We start from the raw sequence: 16505 nt of genomic DNA, 5'->3' as shown, positions 1-16505 counted from the left end.
ATGAGAGATAATCAGATACAAGTTGTCAGAAGTGACATTTGTGGAAGCCATACTGGGATTATTCAGTGACCTCTGAGTTACCATGTTGGGATCAGGATGTCACCTTTTGGGGCTCATTTGTAATTTCAGCTGGTAACCTGAAAAGGCTGACTTCAAAGTACAAGTGCTGTTTTCTGGGTGATTTAAAAGTCGGAAAAGGGAAAAATATGACTTCTGATTACCGCCTGAGAGCCCCATAATTTTCAATATCTAACATGGCTGCCTTGCATTTGAAACACAAACAAACTTTCAGATGCAAATAATTTATTTGCACTTCTGGTGGTTTGTATCTCACATGAACATGCTGTATGAACGTGATAAATGATAAATACATTCCAAATATTGTGTTTGTTCCGTTATTTCTGACTTGCAGCTGGAGCCATACTTAACTAGGGTGTGAGGCGTCATGAACGGATCAGATTTCCAACTTTTGAGAAAGCTCAAAACCTAGAGTTTGCTTTTTTCAAAAGGGTATCTCCGCTCACACCGGTTTGTCCGGGTAATCCACCGGCTGACTGTAAGAGAACAAACCCACCGTCTGCGGGCGTCACTTACGCTAGCAAGGCCCGCCTATTGGCCGGTCTACGGACTTCCCACAGACAGTTGTATGTTTCATAAAAATGCACTCTGATGCGGCAAGTAAGTAGAAACGTTTCAGCGGCTTTTCGGTGTAAATTTGCGGTGTTTGTCGGCTAGGGAGTCGCGTGTCAGAGAGAAGGAAGCGGACGTGCGGGGTTTCTACATCCGCTTTTGTCCCGTGGCTCCGTGAGGTTTGATGAATCCCGTGTTATTTGCTGCTCTCTTTGTATTTGGCAGCACTGTCTGGGGCGACAACAAAGGACGGACGCCTGCTGTAATTTCACTCGTTTTGAGCCTGCAGAAGGCTCAGTCAGACACTTCGCGGTCGTCTGCAGTCGGGTTTTCGTGTTGTGCATTCAGTGCTCGGTCAAATCCCGCCGACGTTGTTTGAGTTCAGGTTGTTTTCGATGGTTATCGGTGAGTTGTGGTGTTTTTTTGTTTTTTCCCCCCCCCCCATAATTATTATTCGTCGTGCCTGATTTCCCCGCCGGGCTCGTTTCGGCTCAAACTTGACACCGACGTAATGTCGGCGTTAATTGGCCGATTTTCTGGCCAGCTGCGGACTGTTGGGGAGAATGAAAATTGTGACGCAGTTGCCTAAAACATCTTTGGTTTGCCTGCTGCAGCGCCGCTGTCGCTCCTTGCGTCACCTGCACCAGCTGCTGCAAAACGTCTGCGCAGTGCTCTCCTGCCAGTGGCCATATAGCGATACATTTTTTAATCAATGTAAAGCGTATTCAGTCGGGGTGAAAAATGTTGGGGGGTAGACGGGGTCTGAGAGAAGTAGTTGTTTCGGAAAGGCTTGGGAGTTGTAGTTCCGCATCCCAAGCGGAGCCGCAACCCTCAATGGCCTCCTCCAGGAAGAAGAACTACAACACCCACACGGCCAAAGCTCTCTGGATACTTTGTAAACTCTGTGCAAGTTGCTTGCCTGGACTGCTACGTTAGGTATGCAAGCTAGTGCTTTCCGTTCGTCTCTACGCGTTGGCTATTTTATCCAAAGTTTGGCCTCTAGAAGTAAGTCACCGCTTGATGACGAGTTTAAAACAGAAATCGGCTACGATTATTTTTTTTTTGTGACAGGGTGGCTGAAATGGCCGAATACGTTCCGAGTTGAGGGAGAGACCTCCCCTGCAGTTTGCTAGGACATGAAGACTTGATTTGGAGACCATCCGCATTGATCCGTTGGTTACTAAACCAGAAATAGTCCCAAAATACGATGATAGTTAGTTTGGGCTGCGATGATGTCACTCAACTTACACCCCTGCACAGTTACGGACATTTAAGGTGTAGAGGAATATATTGTTTTACATCTGTTCTCTCGTGGACCTAGATTTTCAGCTGAATTCCCATCTGACTACACTGGCCAATATCCACAAGATCCATCACACCTTACATCGGCTGGTAAATATCTGCTGTCATCTTCTTTTTTTTTTCTATTTGAATCCCCATGTCACTGAACATATCAGTCATGTTTCCACATCTTTTAAAAAAATAAATAAATCTTTTGTTAGAATCTGACCGAAGACGTTGGACCGGACAGTCACCCGTCAGGTAAACCCACACGGCATCATCTGAAACACAGTGACCTATTTTCAGCTTCCCTTCAAAGCCCAATGCATTTCCCCTTGAAAACGTTTTAGCTGGAAGTTTCGGAAGAGAGCTTTATCACGAACGCACGCCTCGGAGGGTTTGTCGCAGATTAAGAAGTCCTGTGGAAAAATGTGCAAACACCTTTAAACTCCAGGTGGAGTCACATGTTCACACAAAGGTGTCACACCTAAGCTGGTGCATAGCTTTAGCTACATAATAGTAGCTCCGGTGCGCTTGTTCCGTAACACCTTGCAAGCTCCAGAGTCTATATGTAGTCTGGTCTATTAGTATGGAAAAGTCCAATCTTTGACCGAAGCACCAATTCTAATTGAAGTTTACGTTTGTGATGGTAGGCTAGTAAGAAGCTTTTTCCTAGCATGCCTCCTGAACATTCAACGCATAGTGGTAAGATGCTATATTGGGAGCACTGATAAGAAGACATATCAGTGATTTTTGGTGTCCCAATGAGGGATTTTTTTTCTCCACTGGTTCAGTGTTTTCCAATTAGGGTGAGGGGAGGCTGATGGTAAAGCATACATTTTTTTTAAGGTTTTTTTTTTTTTTACACGTCTTTACGAGGCGTTATTAGGGCAGCCAGTGATCCAGTTTGTCGTATGACTGTAGCAGTGGTGATAATAGTTTGTTTCCTTCCCAGCTTGCTGCTCCAGAGCCATGCCGCCGAGAAAAAAGAGGAGACCTTCTGCCGGAGAGGACCTGTCGGCCAAGAAAAGTCGCCAAGACAGGTGGGAGATTCCTTTCCTCAAGATCTAGTCGATTTTTTCCCCCCCCTTTTTTTCTTTTTCTTTCTGTTTTTCTTCTTTTATAAAAATATTCATATCACTTGAACTATTCCACATTGTGCCGCATTACAACCAGAAGCCTCAATGTGTTTTTATTGGGATTTTCCGACGAACCAACACATTGTAGTGGAAACATGTTGTAGCAAGTTTTCTTTGTTTTTAATTTTATTTAACTTATTTTATGTTCGGGTCATATTTAAACTACTTGTAATTTCACACTTGTGTTATAAATTTAACACTTTGGATTGGAGGAGCTCCTCAACAGTAACCAATTTCCCCTTGGGGATCAATATTCTATAATAATAACATTTATATTTATAATGCACTTTGCACGTAAATCTCAAAATGCTACAAAGTGATTTAAAAAAAAAAGCATTAACCGATGCATGAGTCATTTAAGATATGAAATGTGAGATCTTAAGAAGAAGACCCTCTGAATTGTGAGGTAGGAGAAAACGATACATAGTTTTTAGATATCAAACAAAAACTGTTTAGTAGTATTTTCCTCCACCCCTGATCTGCACAATGTGATGCATTGCAATAATCACAGCAACATCAGTGTGCTCAATATCACAATTGAATGTGATATTTGATAACACATTTGACCAGTTGATGCACCTGCATCAGGAGCTTTTCTTTGGCTGAGATGCTACAACTAATGGAGAGTGTAAGAAAGGCCTTAAAAATTCTAGTTAATTATAATTTATGTAATTATGGCAATCAATTAAATATTTTTCTGGCAATCATGCCGCTGTGTTCCACACAAACTGTTTTGTTTGTAGGCCAAAAAAAAAGTCACTTTTGGTCTCTTCTGTCCTGATCGCGTTCTGTCGCGTTTGCTCTCTCCTGCTTGGCATGCGACAAACTGGGAGCAACACTTATTATGGCTTTTTTTTTTAGCGTGATCACAAGTCTTTCATTGAGACCAGACTTGTGGAGTGCATCACTAATAATTGAGACCAGATTGTTTCAGCTGGTGCTGTCAATCCCTTCAGCTACTCCAGAGTTACTACGGCTCTTCTTTGATTACATTCGCTCTAATTCAAGGTGTCCATGCACCCTTAAAAAGTCTTGGATTTGTGAATCTAAAATGAAGTCCTTAAAATGTTATGCATTCATTTAAAAAATCCAAATGCCTTAAAGAACAAGTCTTAAATTTTGTTGCGGCAGGACTATTTAATCCTGTTTTTGTTTGTGTTTTTCATTTTCTTACGGGACTTTTCTGTCAGGCAAACCTTTCCGACACATTAAGACTTTTTTTTTTTTTTAAGGTTTTATTGGCTCTAGTGGCCTTTATTTTACAGTGAATTGACAGAAAAGTGGGTAATGAGAGAGTCAGGAATGCACGCAGTGAATGTCACCAGGCTGGGAATCGAACCTGCGACAGCCGAGTCGAGGACTAAGGTCTCCATATGTGGGTTGCGCTTTACCCCTGCACCATCACAGCACACCGACGTCACATTAAGACTTTTTCATTAGCTTCAGTGGCTCAAAGTGGTTGAGGCTACCAGTAATTATCTACTAATATACCCTTGCTAGCTAGCCTTTCACTCTAACAGAGTCTACACACTCTGTACTGTGTGTAAGAGTAGCTAGCATATAATGCTACCTAGCTACCAAGTGCATAGTAGTATATTAGCTAGCATACTAGGATATACTAGCATGGCATATATTTGCTAGCATACTAGCAGTTTTTCTATCTTAAGTTTCAATCAAGGTGGCCTTCACAAGGTCATAAAACGTCTTAATTTTGAATGGCTGAAACCTACAGAAACCCTGTAATTGCTCAGTTGGTCTATCACGTAAATTTCAAATGAAATGTGTTGAAGTTTTTTCTCTGTATTGTTACAAAATGTGGAAGGTGGTGTTGCTAAGAACTTGATTTTTCTGATAAAGTGGAAATGGGCATAACCATGGCCATTTTCACAGTTTTACCAGTAGGGATCTTATAAAGGATATCTTAAACCACACCATCACATTCACATGCTGTACTGTGTGTGTGGTTCTGCTGACTGTCTCCTCAACTGCAGCATTTTCAGAAAACACGAGACATCGCAGATCCGGGAGGAGGAGACGTTTTCCAGTAAAAGATGTTTGGAGTGGTTCTATGAGTATGCAGGCAAGTAGCTTCCACATGCGTTTGGTTTAGTTGCCTTCATCCATTCATCCGTCCATCACTGCTGTGCGTTCACAGCTCTAAAAACTGAGCTGACGCCGCTCATTTATCTAAACCAGGTTGTGACGACGTCGTGGGTCCAGAGGGCATAGAGAAGTTCTGCGAGGACATTGGAGTAGAGCCAGAGAATGTATGCAGATTTTTTTTTTTTTTTCTTCATTTTTGCTTGGTTAAGCCTTAAGCTCTGTGCTTCTATGCTCTTCTCGGCGTGATCTCTGGTTCTCCCAGACGATCCCCCTGAAACTCCCAACCTGTATCGCCAGTTTCTGTTGAGCCGGTCATTGAGGTCCGGTAACAGGCTGCCAAAGGAATTGCTCCTGTTTAACAATTTATGCGACTGTCGTTTTACATTTTATTCCCAGGTGGTGATGCTGGTTCTGGCTTGGAAGCTGGATGCTCAGAGTATGGGGTACTTCACTCTTCAGGAGTGGCTAAGAGGCATGGGCTCACTGCAGTAAGCCAGCCACAATGTTTTTGTCTCTTTCTGTTCAAATTCTGTTAAATTCAGCAGAGCTGTTTTTAAGTATTGAACCTCTCTGAGGTACTTCTACTGTTTTTTTTTGTTGTTTTTTTTAAAGGTGCGATTCCACTGAGAGACTGAGGAATTCCCTCGACTACCTGAGATCTGTCCTGAACGACAGCACCAGTTTTAAGCTCATCTACAGATACGCCTTTGATTTCGCTCGGGTAAGTCGAGTGAGAAGTCACACAGGCGGCGTTCAGATTTAATTCATTTCAACTGATCGGAAAAGCTCCACGCGAGAATTGGTTACACAACGCTGCCATTTGTTTTGAGAGGTTTCTTAATTAGTAAATGGATTATATCACAGTGTAATTTACTCAATAAACAGCCAATCTTGTGCCCAAGGGGAAATACATGTGGCTTGTGGATTCAAACCCCAGGTAGCACAGTGGCGAAGTATTTCGGTTTTCCAAGCTGCATTTTGTTTTGAATATTTTGGGGGAAAATTGTGTGACCAGGCAGAGTGAGTTCAACAGGAAAGTCTAATACTGAACTGAGAACCAGCTCAGTGTTAGACTGATCTCCACTGTGTGCAGCTTTAGTTTGGTGTATTGGATAAAATTCTAAGAATGAACAAGAAAAGGAAAAAATTAAAAGGTTTCATGTCATTTTTGCCTGAATTTTAACATGAGTATTTTTATTTTTTTTTTCATTGGACAGGAAAAAGATCAGAGGAGTCTGGACTTGAACACAGCAAAGTGCATGCTGGGGCTTCTCCTGGGGAAAACATGGCCTCTGTTTCCTGTGTTTAATCAGTTTTTAGAGGTGAGCATATCAATAATGCGTCTGTAGCCACACAGAACCAAACTGAGAATAACTGTTTTCCTTTTGTTCCTTAGCAATCCAAGTACAAAGTCGTCAACAAAGACCAGTGGTGCAATGTTTTAGAGTTCAGCAGGACAATCAACCTGGACCTTAGTAACTATGATGAAGACGGTGCCTGTAAGTCAAAACCCGATTGAATGGAAATGGATCACATAGAGATGCACTGATCCATTTTTTCCCCCCACTTGATACCGATACTGATATGAGGTTTAATATCAGCAAAACGGATCTGATTCAGAAAACGGTGCTAAAGCAAAAGTCCCGAAAGCGTTTATTTGTTTTTTTAAACACAGACATAAATGTACTGAATTACACATTTATTTGATAACTCTGCACCAGTACAGCACGCTTAAATATGGCAATAGCGTCATAATCTTGGTCAAACATGTAAAAACAATACAACTTTAATAATCAGCCAATGTAAAATTAATAATAAACTGACAAAAACAATCGGTTGACTACCAATGTTTTTTTTTATTTTTTATAAACTGCTACAAACCTTCTTTCAAATTGTTCTGAAAATTAAGCATTCTGAATATAGTGTCAAATCAATAATAAAGCATAACATCACTCAGAGCAAAATCATAGAATTAGACTGAATAGATCTGCCCGATACCCAATCTAAAAAAAATTTTTTTTTTTCCAATATTGGGTCCGATACAGATACTAGTATCGGATCGGTGCATCTCTGGTATCCCACTGATTTGTTACGGTAGTACTGACTCTGTGTCTCTTCCTTTTGTCAGGGCCTGTTTTGCTGGATGAGTTTGTGGAATGGTACAAGGAAAGACAGATGTCATAGCTGCAGATGAGGGGTGAGGGGGAGAATGGAAGAAAAAAAAAAAGTTTAACTGTGACCACAACTACTCTTGAGCATAAACAACCAATAAGCAAAACCCAACAAAATCGGTAAGGCAGTGACAGTTGGTGCCTCCTGGTTAAAAAGAAGGGGTTCGGCTGTGGGTGGGTGGGGGGTTTTGCCGCTCTCCGACTCCCCGTTTGGAGGAGCGCTGTCCTTGTGGAGTTATGCTCCCTATGGAAGTTGCATTGTGGGTGGACCCCTGTTCCCGAACCCCGCCGAGTGGCGTTGCTCTCTGTCACTGTGACGTCTCATATTGTTGTCTGTGTTGGGATAACATGGTATCTATCATACACTGACGGTGGGAACAAAATGGCGTAGTCAGCGCAGGGAAACCAAGAGGGGGCGACCATTCAAGCGTTGCGTTCGAGTCTCAACCAGGATCACTCGGAAACCTCTAGGCACACACACACACACATTAAAAGACCCGTGCAATGAACTTCGACCTGAGCTCCTCGGGACAGATGGCACTAACTACTGTCTGTGGGTTTGTTTAGTTTAGTAGTTCTCCTTAAAGCACACTGTGTCAAAGGGTTGACTGCAGGTTTCTGATGCCTGCACCGTTTACCATCAGAAAAAGCCAGTTTGTTCTTTCCCTCCATTTTTTCTTTCTTCCCTTATCCCTCCTCCTGTTTTGCTGATAACTTTCTGCTAGCCCCATGCAAAGACTTCAGACCTCATAACACCAAACGAATCAGCATTGCTGCTTACTAACTCTTACTACAGTGCAACCGTGAGCCACCAGTGCTCTGCTCTGCATTCATTGGTCTAACGACGGTTTATGTCTCTACGCTGCGTAGATAAGAGTGTTACTGTGCCTCAAACATGGAAAGTCGCATTGTGTGTCCCGCACAGATACCAACAAACCCTAACATTTCTACATGTGACTCTACGGTGCCTTTCAAAGGTATTCATACCTCTTACTTTTTTTTTTTCCTCCGAAGTTTGTTGCAAAACAAACACAAACTCCTACGCATTTTGTTGAGATTTGACGTAATGGACCAGCACAAAGTAGTGCTTCGTTCTCAAGCGGAAGGAAAACGATGCATAAAAAAAAATAAAAATTGGACCATGCATTTGTATTCAACCCCCCAGAATTAGTCCTGCTTACAACTACTTTTCAGCAATTAGAGTTGGAATTTTTTTTTGGTTTGTTTTGGTTATTTAAGTCTACTAGTTGTGTTAATTTGAACGTCCAACTAAAAGTCAAGTTGTTTGTTTTTTTTGCGGACTCCAACCAATTTTCTTACTGTGTTTTGCTAATTTAGTAGTTTGCCTATCAACTCTGTTTCTGCAAAGAACAGCATCACCACAGCATGATCCTGCCACCACCATAAATAACGGTGGGGATGATGAAGTGGGCGACATGCAGTTTTCCATAACAGGGTTTTCCCTCTTGGCTAGAAAGTTAAATCTTGATCTCATCTGACCTGAGTTTTCTGTATCTTATGGTAAATGCCACTTCTGATGACTTCTTTAATGCATTTCCTTTGGCCATTCATACCGTACTTGAGGGTCAGATTTGTGGAGTACGAGTCTTAGATTATTTAGTTTTTCACACCTTCTTCTGCTTATCCAGCTGTTGTCTGTCTGGGTAGACAGTTTCACCACTTCATTTACATTTTAAGATGAATATTTGACGAATACCCTGAACAATCTTCCAAGCTCAGGATGTCAGCTCTACTTTAAATCCTTGTCTGAATTTATTTAATAAAATACGTTTGTTTTTTGTTTTTTTCAAACAATTTTAAATTTGAATAGATTAATTTGAATATAGCATGTACCAGATGTATTTAGTAAATAAGCTATGTTGGAAAGGATTTAGAATGAATGTGACCACTAGAGAACAGCAAAGTGCTTCCAGTATAATTTAATATGCAATAGTGGTACGCATACACCACCTTGTTTCCATAGCGTTTAAACATCTTCACAACTTTCTCCGTGGCCTGTCTGCTATAAAAACTCTGGTCTTTATAGAGTTTTCTGTTTTTTTTCCAGAGTAAATAGGACCTGATGCAAACACACCACACAACTCTCAAATTAGGATAAAAACAAAACTTAATTTTCCCTCCACTTCAGTATGGTGCACTGCTTTGTGTTGGTTTGTCACAAAAAAAAAATCCCCATCAAAATGCGCCGATGTTTGTGTTTACAACTTGACAAACTGTGGGGAAAAAAAATCAGGGGTGCTCGACGCTTTTTGGAAGACACCGTACATTCAGGACATGCAGTCAGTGACACACAAGTAGTCAGGTAACCTTTCAGGACGATTTCAGACTGTTTAGGCTGTGTTACATAGTGCCAGATGGTGTCCATTTTTTTTGTCTTGGTATTTGGCATTTGTTCGTCTTCCTCAGTCCATGGATAGTTTCTGGTCTCCTTTTAACGAGTAGCATTCCTCCCAACGCTGACAGTGTTACTACAGCTGCAGTGGAACACCCGAGACCCTCCGAGGACGCGGCGTCCTTTAGGCTAGCGAGGTAGGTTTGCTCAAAGCGTTTCTTTGTACCACCCGTAGGGCGTAAACGAAAAAAAATGTGGACACTGACCGTTTGAAAGTGTGTGATGATGCTATGCTGTTCTGTTTGCCTAGTGTAATGTTCTTGTAACACATGTATAAAATCTTTTTTGTCTTTGACTGTGATGTGATGCTGCACCGTCAGAAGATTTACTATTTGCATGCATGCTCTGACAGAGCCTTTTGTGAATGGATGAGATTTTTTGAAAACATTTTTCAGACATGCTTTGTTTTGTACAGTTATTTGTGCATGTGTTTTGTGCTTAATTTGACAAACACAGTCATGTTAGTTTATTTTTCCTATGAAAAAAAAAATTAAAAAATACAATTGTGTCCACTACGACCTGGAACACACCTGTAAACCTCATGGTGGCTCAGGAGTTCCCTCCTGCATTTATCCCATCCCACGCATCATTATGTAGAGAGTAATAAGACAGCTGCAACCGGTGTGAAGACTCTTATTTTATTTTGAAGTTCATGCAATATATATTTTTTTTATATATACATATATATAAAAAAAAATTTCTGCAGTTGTTATGATGCACATAAAAATCAGTCGTTAGATCACACACATACGATTCCATTGGGGATCTCCACCATTAGCAAAAACTGGATTTAACTGTTTCCTTGCTTACCAAATACTGTGTAGAGATAAATCTTTTAGTATTCTCCAATGAAAATGCAGGAGGATGAACAGCCTTGTCCCGACTGTAAATATGTATGTAAACAATGAGTGTCTATATGTTTGTTTTCACTATAACCAATGTCTATACACATAAATAAAAAGGTTTATTAACTTACTGGCTGATACCTGGATTCTCTGACTATATAGGATGTTTGGGGGGGAAAAAAGTACAACAGACATTACGATTACAGTCCACCTCTTTACAAATACTCAGGCTCTATTTCTGCTTTAGGAAATGGTTTTAATGTAGGTAGGAGTATAAATGATCTCATAGTGAACTTGATTTGAAAGTGTCTTGATCATTTTAAAGTGACAACCAAAAATTGTTTCAAACATTAAACATAATTGAGGTTGGCTGCTCCTAAAAATACTAGTCACAAATATTGACATGTCATTTCAAAGCTTATACAGTTGTAATAATTTACACTTAAAAATAATGTGCATATTTAAAAAAAATAAACTCCAATTGGCTGCCAGTTCTTCCTGATTTCACACCTGCTCATACTTTTACTTTTTCTACCAGCAGGATCTTTCCTTTATTAAGGAGATCCCCACCATTTGCCCTCTTCAGTCATCTTGCTGAGGTGTAGCTGGATCAGGACGTGAAGTCTCCGTCAATGAGTCCCCAACACCATGTCTCTTGTAGCGGGGAACACCGTACAACAGCAACAAATCCATGTCTTTTTTCGACTCACTCGCAGAAGGAGAATGAATTTGAGACTGTTGAGACGAGACTTTGTCTTTTTCAGACTGGCTGTGACTGGAGATGCTGCCATCTTGTGTATCAAACACAAGATGTCTATCGTCATCCCCCTCCCAGTTTCTCCTGTCTCGTGACATGGCTTTTAGGGCACTCAGGCCTTTTCTCTCATTCTTGTCCCCTAATGCAGCCCTCTGAATTTCTGGTGTCCTTTGGGATGAGTTTCCAAGCACACGGAGAACATCACCGGAGGGAGAGGGTGCGACTTCAGGACCAAGTGATGAATATTTGTGTGTTTGTGTTGCATCTGACTTCTTGCTGAGCTGCAATATGCTAAAGGCAGTTGTACTACTTTCAGAATCGTTTGAGGGAGAAGTTAGCTCTGTGAATGAAGCTTGCGGCAGAGATTTGGGCGTTACATCCACACCTTCTCCTGATTTGGAGCTTGAAAGGTCAGGCAAATGATGACCAACATGAGTCCATTTTATTTTTTCCATCAGGTCTCCATCGGCCTTGGATCTGGATGGTCTCAGTCTCCTCTTTATGATGTCATCAAAGCTTGTACTTTTTGGGGCCTTTGAAGAAAGAGACGTGTCCTTGTCATTTGACCCATCTTTTGAAAGATTGGGGATATAGCTGACAGTCTGACGGCTGCCATTCGGTGTGAAAGAACTACTTGGTAGTGATAAGGATTTGAAAATAGATCGCTTATAAGTGATAAGCGATTCATCTGTTGGTCCAATGATAGTTGATGCTTGTGTGCTTGTGCTTTGCAATGCATTGTGCTCTGTCAAGTCTTCATTTCCAATGAGAAAAGGTGGGGTATTACTTGGCTCTGGAGACGGTGCCTTGATATCTAAACGCCTCTTGATGCGTGGAACACCACGACTCAGGTCAATAACACTGTGGTCTTTTGTCTCATCCTCACTGTCACTGCTAGAAGAGGAATTAGAGCTCTGCTTTGATGGACTTCTTGAATCTTTATCACTGTGATTTTTATTTATTCTCTGTTTAACTATATCTGAGAAAGTGAACGTGTCTTCTGGACTCTTTGGAGTTGGAGACACATTTAGTTGAACATTTTCCAGCTCTGCAGACGAGCTTTTGTGTGTTTCTTGGATCCCAGCAAACCTTCTCCTTAGTCTTTGTCTTCTCCCAGAACCACTTTCACTGCCGGAGGTGAAAGAAGAGTCTGCTGGGGAGTTCAGATCGGATTCTGTTGCATGGGATGAGATTTCGAGACGCTTTCGGAAGCGGGAGACTCCAAGATTCATTGTGGCCCATCTTGACTGAAGCTCTGGGTCTACCTCAAGTGTTGTTCTGCTGGTGTCATTTGTTGGCATGTCCTCCAGGTCACCTGAAATATCAGTATACTTTTCCAATTTGATGTTGTGGTCTGTCTTTGGATTGTAAGGAATGTATATCCCAGGAGCTATTTGAAACCTTATTAATTTCTCTGAGGCTGTTGATGTAAAGGATTGATCTTTTCTGTTTTTAGCTTTCTGGTCTCTGTTCTCATCCTCACTTTCACTACTGGATGATTGTGATTCAGATTTTTTAAACCCCAGAGATTTGCTGCTGAGACCCAACTGTAGCAATGGTGATGAAGCTTTATCATGTACCTGTCTGGTTAAGGATGGCTTGACTCCTTCAAGGTTTCTCTCTCTGTCAACTTTCAACAATGATTCATGAGGAATAGCAACTTTGATATCTAGACGTCTTTGAATACTTGGTATTTGTCCAAGATACAGGGTAGGCCATTGATTTTCTGAGTTAGATTTTAATGATTGAGTTATGTCAGCTGAATTCCTTAAGATTAGTGATTCTTCTTGCTTTTGTGTTTTCATGTGGCCTCTTGTCTCATCCTCACTGCTAGAAGATGAGTCAGAACTTGGAGATGGTACCTTAATATCTAGAGGACTCTTGATGTATGTTTTGCCAAGAACAGATGAAGGCCATTGATTTTCCAATTTTACCTTTGTTGTCATCTTGGTAGAAGACGTTGACATCCGCAGTTCCTCTTGTTTTTGTTGTACCACATGCCCACTTGTTTCATCCTCACTGTCACTGCTAGAAGATGAATTTGAATCTGCTGTTGGTGCTTTGATATCAAGACGCCTTTTAAATTGTCTTATTTTCCAAAGATCAAGGGAAGGCCATTGGTTTCCTTGCTTTTGACTTGCTTTTTGGCTTGTTTGAACTGGCTGCTTTGATATTAGTAAATCTTCTTGTTTCAGTTTTGTCATTTTGTCTTTTTCACTATCACTGTCACTACCAGAAGATGAATCAGAGTTTGTTGATTGTGCCCTAGGAACTAGAGGATTCTTGAATTCTTTTGTTTCTCCAAGATCAGGTACAGACCAACAGTTATCTGGTTTAGGACAAACTGTTGTAGGAACTTTAGCTGGAAGCTGTGAAATCAGCAATTCCTCTTGTTTTTTCACTCCTGTTTCATCCTCACTGTCGCTACTGGAAGATGAATCAGAATCTGCTTTGGGTGCTTTGATATCCAGACGTCTTTTGATTCGTGTTACTCTTCCAAAATCAATGGTAGGCCACTGGTTTGTTGGTTTTTGGGTGGATGTAGTTACATTAGTTGGGAGTTTTGAAATGTATAACTCCTCTTGCTGCTTTTGTGTGATTTTATATTTTCTTTCATTGTCACTGTCACTACTAGAAGACGAATCTGAATCTGTTGATGTTGGTTTGATTTCGACATTTTTCTTGATTTCGGTTATATTGGCAAGATCAGGTGCAGACCAACGATTTTCTGGTTTGGGATGTACTGTTGGATAAACTCTACTTGGAAGCTTGGACATCAGCAATTCCTCTTGCTTTTGTTTCATTACATGGCCTCTTGTTTCATCCTCACTGTCACTACTAGATGATGAATCTTTATCCGCTGTAGGTGCTTTGATGTCCAGACGTCTTTTGAGTCGTGTTAGTCTCCCAAAATCAAGGGAAGGCCACTGGTTTGCTGGCTTTTGAGTTGCTGTAGTTACGTTAGTTAGAGGTTTTGAGATATGTACCTCCATTTGCTTCTTTTGTGTGATTTGATCTTTTGTTTTATTGTCACTGTCACTACTAGAAGATGAATCTGAATCTGTTGATAATGCTTTAATATCCACAGGTTTCTTGATTTGGGTTGTTTTGCCAAGATCAGGTGTAGACCAATTATTTTCTGGTTTTGGATGTACTATTGGATAAACTTTACTTGGAAGCTTGGACATCAGCAATTCTTCTGGCTTTGGTTTCAAAACATGACTTCTTGTTTCATCCTCACTGTCACTACTAGATGATGACTCTGAATCTGCTTTTGGTGCTTTGATATCCAGACGTCTTTTGATTTTTGTTGTTCTCCCAAAATCTAGGGTAGGCCACTGGCTTGCTGGTTTTTGGGTGGATGTAGTTACATTAGTTGGAAGTTTCGAAATATATAACTCCTCTTGCTGCTTTTGTGTGATTAGATCTTTTCTTTCATTGTCACTGTCACTATTAGAAGATGAATCTGAATCTGTTGATAGTGCTTTAATATCCACAGGTTTCTTGATTTGGGTTGTTTTGCCAAAATCAGGTGCAGACCAATTATCTTCTGGTTTTGGATGTACTGATGGATAAACTTTACTTGGAAGCTTGGATGTCAGCAATTCTTCTGGCTTTGGTTTCAAAACATGACTTCTTGTTTCATCCTCACTGTCACTACTAGATGATGACTCTGAATCTGCTTTTGGTGCTTTGATATCCAGACGTCTTTTGATTCGTGTCATTCTCCTAAAATCAAGGGAAGGCCACTGGCTTGCTGGCTTTTGGGTGGATGTAGTTACATTAGTTGGAAGTTTTGAAATGTATAACTCCTCTTGCTTCTTTTGTGTGATTTGATCTTTTCTTTCATTGTCACTGTCACTACTAAAAGATGAATCTGAATCTGTTGATGATGCTTTGATATCCACAGGTTTCTTGATTTGGGTAGTTTTGCCAAGATCTGGTGCAGACCAATTATTTTCTGGTTTTGGATGCACTGTTGGAGGAACTTTACCTGGAAGCTGTGAAATCACCAATTCTTCTTGGCTTGGTTTCATTACATGGCCTCTTGTTTCATCCTCACTGTCACTACTGGAAGATGAATCTGAATCTGCGGTGGGTGCTTTGATATCCAGACGTCTTTTGATCCGTTTTACTCTGCCAAAATCAAGGGTTGGCCACTGGTTTTCTGGCTTTGGGGTTACTGTAGTTTCTTTAGTTGGAAGTTTTGAAATGTATAACTCCTCTTGCTTCTTTTGTGTGATTTGATCTTTTCTTTCATTGTCACTCTCACTACAAGAAGACGAATCTGAATCTGTTGATGACGCTTTGATATCCACAGATTTATTGATTTGGGTTGTTTTGCCAAGATCAGGTGCAGACCAATGATTTTCTGGTTTGGGATGCACTGTTGGATAAACTTTACTTGGAAGCTTGGACATCAGCAATTCCTCTTGCTTTGGTTTCATCACATGGCCTCTTGTTTCATCCTCACTGTCACTACTAGATGATGACTCTGAATCTGCAGTGGGTGCTTTGATATCCAGACGTCTTTTGATTTTTGTTGTTCTCCCAAAATTAAGGGTAGGCCACTGGTTTGCTGGCTTCTGGGTTAATGTAGTTACATTGGTTGGGAGTTTCGAAATATATAACTCCTCTTGCTTCTCTTGTGTGATTTGATCTTTTCTTTCAATGTCACTGTCACTACTAGAAGACGAGTCTGACTCTGTCGATGATGCTTTAATATCCACATTTTTCGTTATTTGGATTGTTTTTCCAAATTCAGGTGCAGGCCAACGATTTTCTGGTTTGGGATGCACTGTTGGAGAAACTTTACCTGGAAGCCTTGACATCAGCAATTCCTCTTGCTTTTGTTTCATCAGTTGATCTCTTGCTTCATCCTCACTGTCACTACTAGATGATGACTCTGAATCTGCTTTTGGTGCTTTGATATCCAGACGTCTTTTGATTTTTGTTGTTCTCCCAAAATCAAGGGTAGGCCACTGGCTTGCTGGTTTTTGGGTGGATGTAGTTACATTAGTTGGAAGTTTCGAAATATATAACTCCTCTTGCTTCTTTTGTGTTATGTGGTCTTTCATGTCATCGCCAGTGTCACTACTAGAAGATGAATCTGAATCTGTTGATAGTGCTTTGATATCCACATTTTTCTTGGTTTGGGTAGTTTTG

At 40.8% G+C, this 16505-nt stretch overlaps 1 protein-coding gene across 3 annotated transcripts; it reads left to right on the top strand.

Annotated features, from left to right (window-relative positions):
* Positions 1–579: 579 nt before the first annotated feature.
* On the top strand, positions 580–10712 carry dcun1d4 (DCN1, defective in cullin neddylation 1, domain containing 4 (S. cerevisiae)). 3 transcript variants are annotated; one of them, XM_032573286.1, is made up of 11 exons: positions 580–678; positions 1952–2022; positions 2133–2172; positions 2867–2954; positions 5042–5130; positions 5247–5317; positions 5550–5641; positions 5766–5874; positions 6371–6475; positions 6550–6652; positions 7282–10712. In XM_032573286.1, exons 1-11 carry the CDS (start codon positions 660–662, stop codon positions 7335–7337), a joined length of 843 nt encoding a protein of 280 aa, XP_032429177.1. In that variant the 5' UTR covers positions 580–659; the 3' UTR covers positions 7338–10712. The 3 variants fall into 3 exon arrangements, with proteins under 3 accessions (XP_032429177.1, XP_032429178.1, XP_032429175.1); XM_032573287.1 differs by lacking the exon at positions 580–678 and adding an exon at positions 830–1035; XM_032573284.1 differs by lacking the exon at positions 580–678 and adding an exon at positions 1088–1635.
* Positions 10713–16505: the final 5793 nt, after the last annotated feature.

This window comes from Xiphophorus hellerii, chromosome 9 (genome assembly GCF_003331165.1).
Source record: "Xiphophorus hellerii strain 12219 chromosome 9, Xiphophorus_hellerii-4.1, whole genome shotgun sequence".
Lineage (NCBI taxonomy): Eukaryota > Metazoa > Chordata > Actinopteri > Cyprinodontiformes > Poeciliidae > Xiphophorus > Xiphophorus hellerii.
The sequence above is the reverse complement of the archived record's forward strand: the minus strand, read 5'-3'. Positions and strand labels throughout refer to the sequence as shown.